The 12,541-nt window shown below is 38.6% G+C and overlaps 1 protein-coding gene across 3 annotated transcripts in view; it reads left to right on the top strand.

Annotated features, from left to right (window-relative positions):
- The window catches only part of LOC127807349 (uncharacterized), a 42,266-nt gene that overhangs the window by 15,159 nt on the left and 14,566 nt on the right, over positions 1–12,541 (top strand). For 2 of the 3 annotated variants that reach the window (XM_052345097.1, XM_052345095.1), the window contains 2 exons: positions 1,510–1,608; positions 8,564–8,688. In XM_052345097.1, the coding sequence (XP_052201057.1) occupies positions 1,510–1,608; positions 8,564–8,688 (224 nt within the window). The remainder of the gene's footprint in view (positions 1–1,509; positions 1,609–8,563; positions 8,689–12,541) is intronic. The other variant, XM_052345096.1, reaches the window with a different exon arrangement.

Genomic DNA, 12,541 nt, shown 5'->3' with positions numbered 1-12,541 from the left:
TATCCTCATCTAAAGTCCATCACTCAAGGGCAGGTGTCCAAACTCAGCCCCAAGTATTATGGGTCATTTCCCATAGTGGCTAAGGTTGAAAGGGTGGCCTATCGCTTACAACTTCCAAAGGGATCACAAATCCACCCTGTGTTTCACGTTTCTCTCTTAAAGAAATTGGTGGGCACACAACCAGTGAGTCCTGCATTACCTCTACTTCCTAAGGAGATCAACAAGATGGCAGAGCCTGAGGCCATAATAGATAGGAGGGTGGTATACAAGCAAGGAGCCCCACTTATACAAGATTTGGTAAAATGGCAGAATAGGCAGATAGTAGTACCTGGGAGTATCTAACTGATTTGCTCAAGCAATTTCCAAGATCTGCCAACCTCCTTAGCATTTCTTGAGGATAAGAAATTTGTTAAGGAGGGGGGAATTGTCACAAGTAGGGCCATGGTTTATAGTATTTTTTTAAATTTTTATAGTTGTAATTTATGTTATAGTTAGTTTGTAGCCATGCGCAAGAGGTTAGAGTGTAGTGGCAGGTTGTTACAACCATGGAAGAGTGTAGAATCCACCTTAGCAGGGGATCTACTCTTCCGACGCCTTGTATAAATTCCCAATGACCTCCGTGGATTGGGGCATTCAGAATATTGAAGAGAATTCTACTCTCTCCCTCTTTACATTCTCTCTATCTCTTTCTCATTCTACATTCTGTTCTCTAAGTGTGCCTTCCTAATTCATACCGAGTTAGGAAGAAGATCATTGTCAGGCTTAGACCGTGACAAACTTCTTCAACATGCCAATCTGTATGTGTCACAAGTCAATTGACGTAATTATTGCTACTAATGGTTTCAGTGGGTGTTTATCTTGTGGTTTTATTTGTAATGTATATTTTGTTTGGAACAACAATCTTGGGAAAACACATAGTTTTGCACTGATGTCTTGAAACTATAAGGGCAAGCATGGGCTGATGGATTTGAAGTGCAATAGAAGGAAGTTTCAAGGAAACAAACAGTTAATAGAGCAATGATGGTTTGCAAATGCAAATAGTGAGACAGGAAGGATTAGTTATTTGATTAGCAGCTTTTGTATCTCTAATGCAGTTAATGGATTCTGTTTCCATCCTCCAATTTTTAATTGGCTGCTTCTTTCTTCCGCGATATTAAACATATCTTTTCTTTATATATTGACAACAAACATTACGTTTTAGTTTTGATGTCTTGGGTTTGCTCTGCTCTGTAATGGTCTTCTCTTTTCAATTTAATTTTATAAAACTAAACCTTCTTTTAAAAAAAAAAAAAACATTAAGTTTTATTTTAAAATCAACTCTAGGGTTATATTTTATATGTGGATGCTATTTTGAGCCATTTTTGCTCTATTTCACTTTATTAAGCTGTGGCTGTTGTATTCAGTCCATTCTGGTTACTGGCATGCCAATTTGAAGACTTCAAGTAACGTGATTGTTATGATAATTTCTCTTTTGATGTTGAGTTGTAATACATGTTTTGTGCTGTGTAGATGTTAGCATTACAAAATTTCAAGATGTTGTTGAGGCCAAAACAGTCCATTGCTCGTCTTTACAATGCCTGGTCCCTCATGAATCACTTGTTTCTAAAGGTAATTTTCCTTTTCCTCTCCTTTCGAAGAATTGCCATAGGCCATCTAATAGTGGTGGTGCTATCTTGCTATTTCTTTCCTTGTATCTAGTTAATAGTTTTAAATTCTGATTTTTCTTGATCAAGTTTAAGTAAAACCTTCTATTCTGTAAACATATGCTTCTCTTCTGGAACTTGTTACTAGCTTGCATAAACTGGCATGACATTAACATGGTTATTTGTAACTTTTTCCAAAGTCAGAGGATGCCTGAGGTTGACTGATCTTTATAAAGATCTCACATGATTTTCTATAGTTTAATGATTAACTTAGTTTGTGTTTCCTCTCGAGTAGAACTGGAAAGCAACCTCTTCATGCTGTTTCAATCAACAATAATATGTTGATCTTGGAAAATTTTATCTTAAAGCTCAAAACCTTGCACCAAAGCTTACATTGACTACTAAGAGGGATTGCATTTTCTTTTGCCATTTGTCTTTGCCTAAAGCCATAATTGTAGTCATTAAATGTCATGGTTCCTTTCATTCTTATGTGGCCCTTAAATGTGTTCTTCTAGTACAATAGGCTTATTCACAACAACCCAATCACAACAATTACAATAATACCCTTAGGGTCATGACACAAAGACATGATAGCCAGGGGACAATGAATGAACTAACAAAGTTCGAGATGGGATGCTAGGTAGTACAGCGATGAGTACCTTTGCAAAGGGTAATGGGCAAGTTAAGATCAGGAGAGGAGCCAAAGAAGGGCAAACTAATCAGCACAGAGGGTGAAGGCAGTGGTCCATTAAGATTAGTTACGATCTCCATGGATGCATCTACTATTGGCTATTATGTACAATCTCACAAGGTTGGCTCTTGGAAAAAGATTATGAAGATCATGATCTGGGAGAGATTGTGGAGATCTATGTGCCATCTCAAAAGTACGGCATTTGTAGACTCATTCTTCACATGGAGACTTGGTCATTGGGGGAAGAATTGCTGAAATGAAAGTGACCTGGCATGCTACCTTGAGCATATCTGCATATAATATGTGTCCCTCACACACCACTCAATTTATTTAAACCATGTTAAACTTTAGGTTGCATCTGAAGCTTGAATGTAGGATTACCCTATAGCTTCAATTAAGACAATCATTATAAACAAATAACTTACAACCTAGAATCTCAGCTTAAATGTGTCCTGTTATTTCATGCCACAATTAAGGTAAAAAAAACCAACCAAAAAAAAAAAACTCACTAGTGATATAATCTCACAATAATACAGTTAGGCTTCATCTTGGGCAACATTATTATGTTTTATGACTCCTGCCTTCCCTAAGGTACATGAGATCTGTACCCTTCTATAGACCCTTCCCATCTATAATGATGTTAAGTTATTCATACTCTTCTTTGCATCTGTCCATTTGTTTTCTACCTAATTGCTTCACTGTATATTTTCCAATCAGTTGAGATGAAAATGGTTATTTTCATGCATATACATGTCAACAGCAAGGATTCCTAATCTCATTCTCGGAACAAGATATGGAACAAGATATGATTAGTGTATTTATGGAATGTATCTTTCAGATTTAGATTGATTGATTGATGTTTATTTCTATAAGTTATTGTATCCTAAAGATTGTATAGGTTTCCTAATCTAGGATTAGAATCTTTCTTAAAATGTTTTTTAGCAACTTCCTATTCTATAAAGGAAGCTGGTTTATAAATCAAAGAAACCTTGACGAGGTAAATAAGATTGAAGAGAAGGATTTTGGAGTCCTTTCTTGACATGGTATCAGAGCTTTAGGATCGCCATTTTAGTTTCCTTGGGACGATCATAGCCCGTTTTTTCTCAACCTTCCTTCAATCTTCTTTTTCCAGAACTCCTTTTCATCATGACTTCTACTCATGATCCTATACCCGACTCTAGTGATTCCAATCGTATGACCAAAGTCTCGTTTGCTAGAATTCACAATAGTAGTACAGGGGGAGAATTACAAAACCTTCAAGTAGCCTACCGGTTGAATGGTAAGAACTACTTGAAATGGTCACAGTTGATTTGCACCTTTCTTAAAGGAAAAGGGAAACTCAACCACCCGTTGGGAACAGGCCTTGAAACGGAAGACCCAACATTTAGAGCATGGGATGAAGAAGACTCCTTGGTGATGTCCTAGCTTTGGAACTCAATGATTCTAGAGATCAGCGACACAGTCATGTTCTTAACGATTGCCAAGGATATTTGGGATGCAATAGGTCTCACCTACTCTAAAGTCCGTGATGCAGCCCAAATCTATGAAATAAGAGCTAAGGTGGTGGCAACGAAGCAAGGAACAAGGACCATTACCGAGTATGCAAACTTGCTACAAACATTATGGCAAGAACTGGATCATTACCAATGCTTGAAGATGAAGTGCAATGAGGATGAAGCATTGCACAAGCAATTTGTTGAAAAAGAGAGGACATGTGATTTTCTAATAGGCCTCAACATCGAATTTGATGCGATAAGGGTACAAATCCTTGGTAAGGAGGATTTGCCTTCCTTGAATGAAGTAATTTCTTTGATTAGAGCAGAGGAAGGAAAAAGGGGTGTCATGCTGGAAACCCCTTTTGGAGAAAGCTCTGCCTTAGTCTCTTTGAAGGCTCATAATAGAGGGACTAGAGAAGCAAAGAAACCTATGGACATGGATTCCTTGTGCACTTTCTGGAAAAAACCTAGGCACACTATAGAAAAATGTTGGAAGCTACATGGGAAACCACCTAAAGGAAGACCAGTGAGGAGTCACGGACAGGTATATGCGACAAATTATCAATCATTTGAACCAAGAAATCTAGAACAAGAAGAAGTCCTGGACCTCAATAAGTTAGAGATTGAACGGCTAAGAAGTTTTTTGGGATCCCTCGAGAAGAAGACTGACAAGGGTACCTGCTTTCTCGCTATCACTGGTAATTTTTCCTCTTCCTATTCTCTACAAGCTTCAGAAATTATGCACCAGAAATCCTGAGTTCTAGATTCTGGTGCCTCAGACCATATGACCTCTTTTCCACATTTGTTTGTCTCCTATTGTCCATGTCTTAGTTCAAGAAAAATTACAATGGTAGATGGTTCTCTCACCACTGTCGTTGGTCAAGGGGATATTTTTCTTAATAAATATCTCACTTTGAAAAATGTTCTTCATGTCCCTAAGTTGTTTACTAACCTCATATCTATCCAGAAACTCATTGAGGACACTAATTGTAGTGTGTTTTTTCACTCAAATGTCTGTGAGATATAGGAGCAAAGCAAGAAGATGATGATTGGGCTTTCTAGGGCTAGAAAAGGACTATACTATCTTCAGGAACCTAGGGGGCAAGACAAACAAAGGATTCTTCCTCAGGTGTCATGTCTAGCTCAGTTCAATTCAGATCAGTTATGGTTGCACCATTACAGACTCGATCATCCTTCTTTCCATACTCTAAAGTTGATGTTTCCTGATTTAACTAGGGATCTAGACATTAAAGATTTTCATTGTGTTGTGTGTGAGTTTGCAAAACATAAAAGGGTATCTTTCTCCTTATCAAATAAAAGATCTGATTCTCCCTTGTCTCTCATCCATAGTGATATTTGGGGTCCATTAAATGTTCCCAACATTTCTAGGGCATGATGGTTTGTCATATTTGTTGATAATTGCACTAGGGTTGTTTGGTTATATTTGCTGAAAACAAAGTCAGAAGTGAGCTAAATATTTTCGATACTCTATAACATGATAAAGAATCAGTTTGGGATAGGGATAAAACGATTTTGGTCTGACAATGCTAAAGATTTCTTTAATCAATCCCTGTAAATGTTTTTTCAAAAAAAAGGTGTCATACATGAATTCTCTTGCCTCTACACTCCTCAACAGAATGGAGTGGCAAAGAGGAAAAATGGACATCTATTGGCTGTAACTAGAGCTCTTCTCTTCCATCATAGTGTCCCGAAACACTATTGGGGGGAAGCCGCTCTCACAACTACTTCTCTCATCAACAGACTTCCATAAAAAACTCTAGCATTTCGTAGTCCAATCCAACTGTTGACTAGTTGCTTTCTTGATTTTTACGTGACTAGTCATTGGCAACCTAGGATTTTCGGGTGCACAGCCTATGTCCATATTCCTACAGTCAACAAAGGGAAATTAGATCCTCATGCCCTAAAATGTGTGTTCATCGGGTATTCTCCAACTCAAAAGGGGTATAGGTGTTATCATCCTCCTACAAAAAAGTCCTTTGTGTCTGCAGATGTGACCTTTGCTGAGAATGACAATCCACTGCCCCGGGATAGAATATACATCTATCCAACGAGGAGTGTCATCTCATTCTCTTAACCCAAGACATGTTATCATCCCCTCAATCATTTGCTGATCTGAAGGAACCTATAGGTCTGTCATCAAGGGAAAATTCCCCTGCTACTCCTAAACTGTTGCATGTATATTCAAGTAGGCAGAGATTGGAACCTAGCCCTATGCAAGCCTTTGCATCCACTATTAGTTTTAATCCAATTACAGACAAGAGAGACACTGACAATTCAATCATTTTTCCAAAGCTATCTCCAGGTAATTCCATAACTGATTCCTCAAAATCCTTTAATAATCCTGTGAGGTCTATTGAATCCATTCTTACAATAGATACATCTAAGAGTGATCTTGATTGGCCTATTGCTCTTAGGAAAGGGATTAGAACCTACACTAAACATCCCCTACACCTATTTCTTTTATATTCTAAGCTCTCATATGCTCACAAGGCTTTTCTTACCAACCTTCATAACATTCCCATTCCAAAAAAAAATTCTGAAGCTATAGGGAATAAGCATTGGAAGGATGCCATGGAAACCGAGGTGGCTGCCCTTAACAAGAATCAGACGTGGGATTTGGTGCCATTGCCTAAAGGAAAGCATCCCGTGGGGTGTAAATGGGTGTATACTGTTAAATATAAATCTAATGGGTCCTTAGATCGATAGAAGACAAGATTAGTGGCCAAGGGATACACACAAGTATATGGAGTGGATTACTTAGACACCTTGCTCCAGTAGCTAAGCTAAACACGGTGAGGGTGATTCTTTCCTTGGCAGCTAACCTAGATTGGCCTTTACATCAATTTGATGTAAAGAATGTGTTTTTGCATGGGAATCTCGAGGAGGAAGTATACATGGACGTGCCACCAGGGTATTATGCAACTACAAAGGAGCCTGTAGTGTGTAAACTAAAGAAAGCCTTGTATGGCTTGAAACAGTCACCCCAGGCTTGGTTTGGCGGATTTATAGGTGTGTTGCTTAATATGGGGTACCGGCAAATCCAAGGAGATCACACCCTTTTCATCCATCACTCGACCATAAGGGGAGTGACAGTGCTGATTGCTTACATGGATGACATAGTGGTCACCGGAAACAGTAAGGAAGGAATGGATAAGCTAAGAGAATGTTTGATGAAAGAATTTGAAATTAAAGACTTGGGAAGACTGAAATACTTTCTGGGAATAGAAGTAGCTCATTCAAAATAAGGTATTTTTATTTCTCAATAGAAGTATGTAGTGGATCTCCTAAGTGAAACAGGGTTGCTAGGTTGTAAAGCAGCGGAAACTCCCATTGATCCGAACCACAAGCTAGGAGAGGCAGTAGAGGATGATATGATTGACAAAGAGGCTTACCAAAGGCTGGTTGGGAAGCTGATATACTTAGCTCATACTCGGCTAGACATAGCCTATGCAGTAGGAATCGTCAGCCAATTGATGATAACCCAAGGGAACCTCATCTCAAGGCTATCTATAGGATTCTACACTATTTGAAGGGAACACCTGGGAAAGGTATTTTGTTCAAGAAAGGTGAGGCCATGCTACTAAAAGCCTACACAGATGCTTACTATGCAGGATCAATGGTGGATAGATGATCAACATCTGGGTATTGTACCTTATTAGGGGGTAACTTGGTAACATAGAGAAGCAAGAAACAGAATGTGGTTGCCCGGTCAAGTGCAGAGGCTGGGTTTCGATCCATGGTCCTAGGTATGTATGAGTTATTGTGGTTAAAAATATTATTGGAGGATCTCAAGATCGAATGGACAAAACCTATGAGACTTTACTGTAATAACAAGTCAATAATTAGTATTGCACATAATCTAGTTCAACATGATAGAACAAGGCATGTTGAAGTGGATAGGCATTTTATAAAAGAAAAATTAGACAGTGGGATGATTTGTACTCCCTATATCTCCTTGGGGGATCAACTAGCAGATATGCTAACCAAGGGGCTTCTAGTAGCTATGTTTAAAAGGATGACAGGAAAGATTGGGATGCAGGATATCCACTCCCAATCTTGAGAGGGAGTGTCAACATCAAGGATTCCTAATCTCATTCTCGGAACAAGATATGATTGGTGTATTTATGGAATGTATCTTTCAGATTTAGATTGATTGATTGATGTTTATTTCTATAAGTTACTATATCCTAAAGATTGTATAGGTTTCCTAATCTAGGATTAGAATCTTTCTTAAAATGTTTTCTAGCAACTTCCTATTCTATAAAGGAATCTGGTGTATAAATCAAAGAAACCTCCGATGAGGTAAATAAGATTGAAGAGAAGGATTTTAGAGTCCTTTCTTGACAATACGTATTTATAAAAACATGCTGTGTATTGAGGAAAAGTTGAAATGGGAATTCTGGGAGTTGAAACCTCAATCAACCTACTTCATTTACAGTCATCATTGATGCCCATTTCCTGGTATTAGACATAGTTGTGCAAAATGAACTGTTTTTCTGTTTGGGATGCTGCTCCATGAATACAGTGAATGCAATTTCCTTAATTGGGTTATTTTATACAAACATTTGAATTAGAGAGAATATTAGATTTAATCATGATAATCACTTAGTTGATTGTTATATTGTCTCTGTTAATTTCGTTTTCATCATAGCAGAATGTAATTTACTCTTGACCTCATAAATGGTGCCCAAGATATTGTCTTCATTTTCCAGGTGTGGAGGATATCATAGGGGCATGTCAAGTAGGGGCAAGAACAAAGGAAAAGCTCAGGAAAGTTATTGAATGGGTGAAGCAAGCTGGTTACACCTTTCACAATGTAGAATTGCATGGGCACAAAGTATTCTCTTTACACACTAATGTTCTGCTGTTGATAAATTCATGTTTTGGGTGGCCTCTATTAATTGCATGTGGCTTGGATAGACAAGGGGAATATTTTTTTTTTTTGTCGAACTAATTTTATTGAAATTACTCAAAATCAATATGATCCTTGAAAATTTTCCTGAATTATTTTCCATGAATTTAATTTCTCTTAGATTGTTATATTTTTTCTAGTTACTCCTAGTTTCTAGATAATACTGTAGCTTGGTTTCTTCTGTCAATCAATGGTTATTTCTCAATATGATGTTTTTTATTTAACAAATATAGACTCTCTCTCACACACACGTACACATTGATGCAAAACTTGAACCAAAGAATCAAGAACAATTCGGAATACTCAAACCAAATATCATTAATCAATATTATTCATCAAAGTCTACTCTACAATACATCACTAAAAGATCATTTATAGACAACTAATAAATAAAAATCTATTCTAATTAGAATTCCTTGACTTAATCTAATCAAGATTATAAAGACAATCCCAATCTAATTAGGATTTTAGGAAATAAAAGAAATAATAAGAAACTAGGAAATAAATTAAAAATAAATAAACTATTAAAAAAATATTAATTTCTATTTTTATGCCTAAAATATTGTTTTCCAAAATATTTATTTTTATGAACAATCATTCTCCCTTGGTTGAAAAGAACTTGGCTCTGATGAGTTGGATTGGATATACCACTCCAAGAGCTTAGGATTTAGGACTTGAAAATCCTCTTAAGTAATCCAATATTATCTGAATTTGGTCGATTTTTGCATTTGAGAAGAAATTATTGATAACCATCGCCACGAGAAGAAGCCACAGTCTCATCGTCATGCATAACATCAATCACATCCTTTTATTGCGGTATGCGTGGGATACAAGGAACTTAGTGGCTTATAGTAACACTAGTAGGCAAGAGAAGAGGCTCAAATATGCCTCGGTAAGGAGTTAAATCTTCCACATTGAAAATTGGACTAATATTCATATTATTAGGTAAGTTATGTAAATAACCATTAGGTCCAAGCTTTTGAATGATAGGAAAAGGGCCATGTCAGGACCCGAGGATTAGGCCTGACTCGGTTGGTAATTAACAACAAAGAGAGAGAAAAAAAAGGGAGAGAATACTGAAAATACTTCTTCCATTCGATGCCTTCTGCTTTACATGGACAGTAGTTATACAATCAATCCCTAACAGAATAACCATAGTTGGTTATGGGCAGCTTCCCGCCTTATAGCTCCTAACTAACATACAATGTAGGCTTTATTCCCTAACTACCCTTAGGGTCGTGACAATTGCCCTCCCCTTCAATCAATTCCTGTCCTAAAAAATTATAAGAGTCTGGCAACCCTGGGAAACTGCTGCAACAATTCTAGTAAATTTTCCCAAGTAGTATGCTTCGGTGGCCAATTAGTCCATTGAACCAGTACTTGCGTAATAGGTAAACTGCCTCGGTATATGATCCGTCTCTCAACAATGGCGCGAGGCTCTACCTCCTCTTCCAGCTGCTCGGCTATGGGAGGTAATTTTGTGCTGACATTGGCTAGCGGCCCTTTAACTGGTTTGAGTAATGAAACATGAAAAACAGGGTGAACTTGCACTCCTTCTGGAAGCTGCAACTGGTAAGCCACTTCTCCCACCTTGGCCACAATAGGAAATGGTCCAAAATACTTCTGACTTAGCTTGGAAACTGGAATTGTGGTGTAAGGCTGTTGGAGGAAATGTCTGACCTTCAGATAGACCTGCTCCCCCACTTCAAATGATCTTTCAGTCCTCCTTTTATCCGCTACCTGCTTCATACGGTTCTGGGCAGTGGCTAACTCCCTCCTTAGGATAGTTATCAGCGACTGCCTTTGTGAGAAATACTCGCCCACTGCTGCCATAGTAGGATTAGGGCCTGAAATTGCAGGTAGGAGGGATGGTTTGTACCCAAACATGGCCTCAAAAGGACTCCTCTTAATGGTACTATGGTAACTAGAATTGTACCACCATTGAGCTAGGCCTAACCACTTATTCCAGCTCCTGGGTTTTGTGAAACACATGCAGCGCAAATAGGTTTCGACACACTGATTTACCCGCTCCGTTTATCCGTCCGTTTGGGGATGGTATGCAGTTGACATATGCAACCCGACACCTAATTTTTTGAATAATTCCTACCAAAAGCGACTGGTAAAAATGGTATCCTTGTCAGATACTATGGATTTGGGCACCCCATGGATCTTAACCACCGAATCTAGGAAGACTCGCGACACCTCTGCTGCTGTAAATGGGTGAGTTAAGCTGATAAAATGGCTGAATTTGGTCAACCGGTCTACTATCACTAATATCACATCCTTCCCCTCCGATCTAGGTAGGCCCTCCACGAAATCCATTGATATCTCTTCCCATGCTTGCTCCGAAATTGCTAAGGGCTGCAACAACCCAGGGTAAGGGACCTGCTCATGTTTACACTGCTGACAAATCTCACATGACAACACTAATTGTACCATATCCTGTTTCAATCTTGGCCAAAAGAAGAGCTGCTTCACCTTTTGATAGGTGACCCTTACTCCAGAATGTCCCCCTATTGGTGAGCAGTGTAAGGCCTTTATAATCTGCTCTTTAAGTGTTTGGTCTTCTCCAACTACCAATCTGCCTTTGTAACGAAGCACCCCCTGAGTTAAAGTATATCCCTTAGGATCTCCTTGCTGCCCTGTTGGTTGCACTGCTAATTGGACCACCCTCTCCTTAATCCAATCTGTGGTGTCATAACTTCGTACCAACTCCTGAATCCACATAGGCAGAACAATAGATATTGCATGACAAGTGCCTTTCTCATCCCTCCTTGACAATGCATCTGCCACCAAGTTTTCTCTACCCTTCTGATATTGAATTGTAAAATCTAACCCCATTAGTTTGGAGATGCCTTTCTGCTGTAATTGTGTGTGCAATCATTGCTGTGACAAAAATTTAAGGCTTTGGTGGTCTGTTTTTATCACAAACGGAAACCTTCCAAGTAATGTTGCCATCTTTCTACTGCTGCCAATACTGCTAGTAGTTCTTTATCATAGACACTCAATCCTAGGTGTTTTGGAGCTAAAGCCTGGCTAATGAATGCCACTGGTCTCTCTCCTTGCATCAGCACAGCTCCGATTCCTTTGTCACAAGCATCCGTCTCCACTACAAAACCTGTTGTAAAATCTGGTAATGCCAACACTGGTGCCTTAGTCATAGCCTTTTTAAGCTGAACAAAAGCAGTTTCAGTTTTAGGGTTCCATTGAAAAGCATCTTTCTTAAGTAATTCAGTTAGGGGTTTGCTTATTGTCCCATAATTCCGAATAAACTTTCTGTAATACCCCGTCAACCCTAGGAATCCCCTCAATTCTTTTACAGCCGTTGGTCTTGGCCACTCCACCATGGCTGCCACTTTAGCTGGATCTGTCCTCACTCCCTCTTTCGACACAATATGTCCCAAATATTCTACTTCAGTTTTAGCAAAGGCACATTTTGTTAACTTGACATACAATTGATGAATCCTAAGAACTTCAAAAGTAAGGTGAAGGTGAGCAACATGTTGTGTCAAATCAGGGCTATAAATGAGGATGTCATCGAAAAAAACAAGGATGAACTTCCTCAAATAGGGCTGGAAGATTTGGTTCATTAAAGCTTGAAAAGTAGCAGGCGCATTGGTTAATCCAAAGGGCATGACGATAAATTCGTACAACCCTTGGTATGTTCTAAAAGAGGTTTTGTGGATGTCATTAGGTGCCATTCGGATTTGGTGGTAACCAGATCTGAGATCCAGTTTGGAAAAGACCTTGGCCCCATGGAGTTCATCTAGTAAATCTT

Source organism: Diospyros lotus, chromosome 8, assembly GCF_014633365.1.
Source record: "Diospyros lotus cultivar Yz01 chromosome 8, ASM1463336v1, whole genome shotgun sequence".
NCBI lineage: Eukaryota > Viridiplantae > Streptophyta > Magnoliopsida > Ericales > Ebenaceae > Diospyros > Diospyros lotus.
The sequence above is the reverse complement of the archived record's forward strand: the minus strand, read 5'-3'. Positions and strand labels throughout refer to the sequence as shown.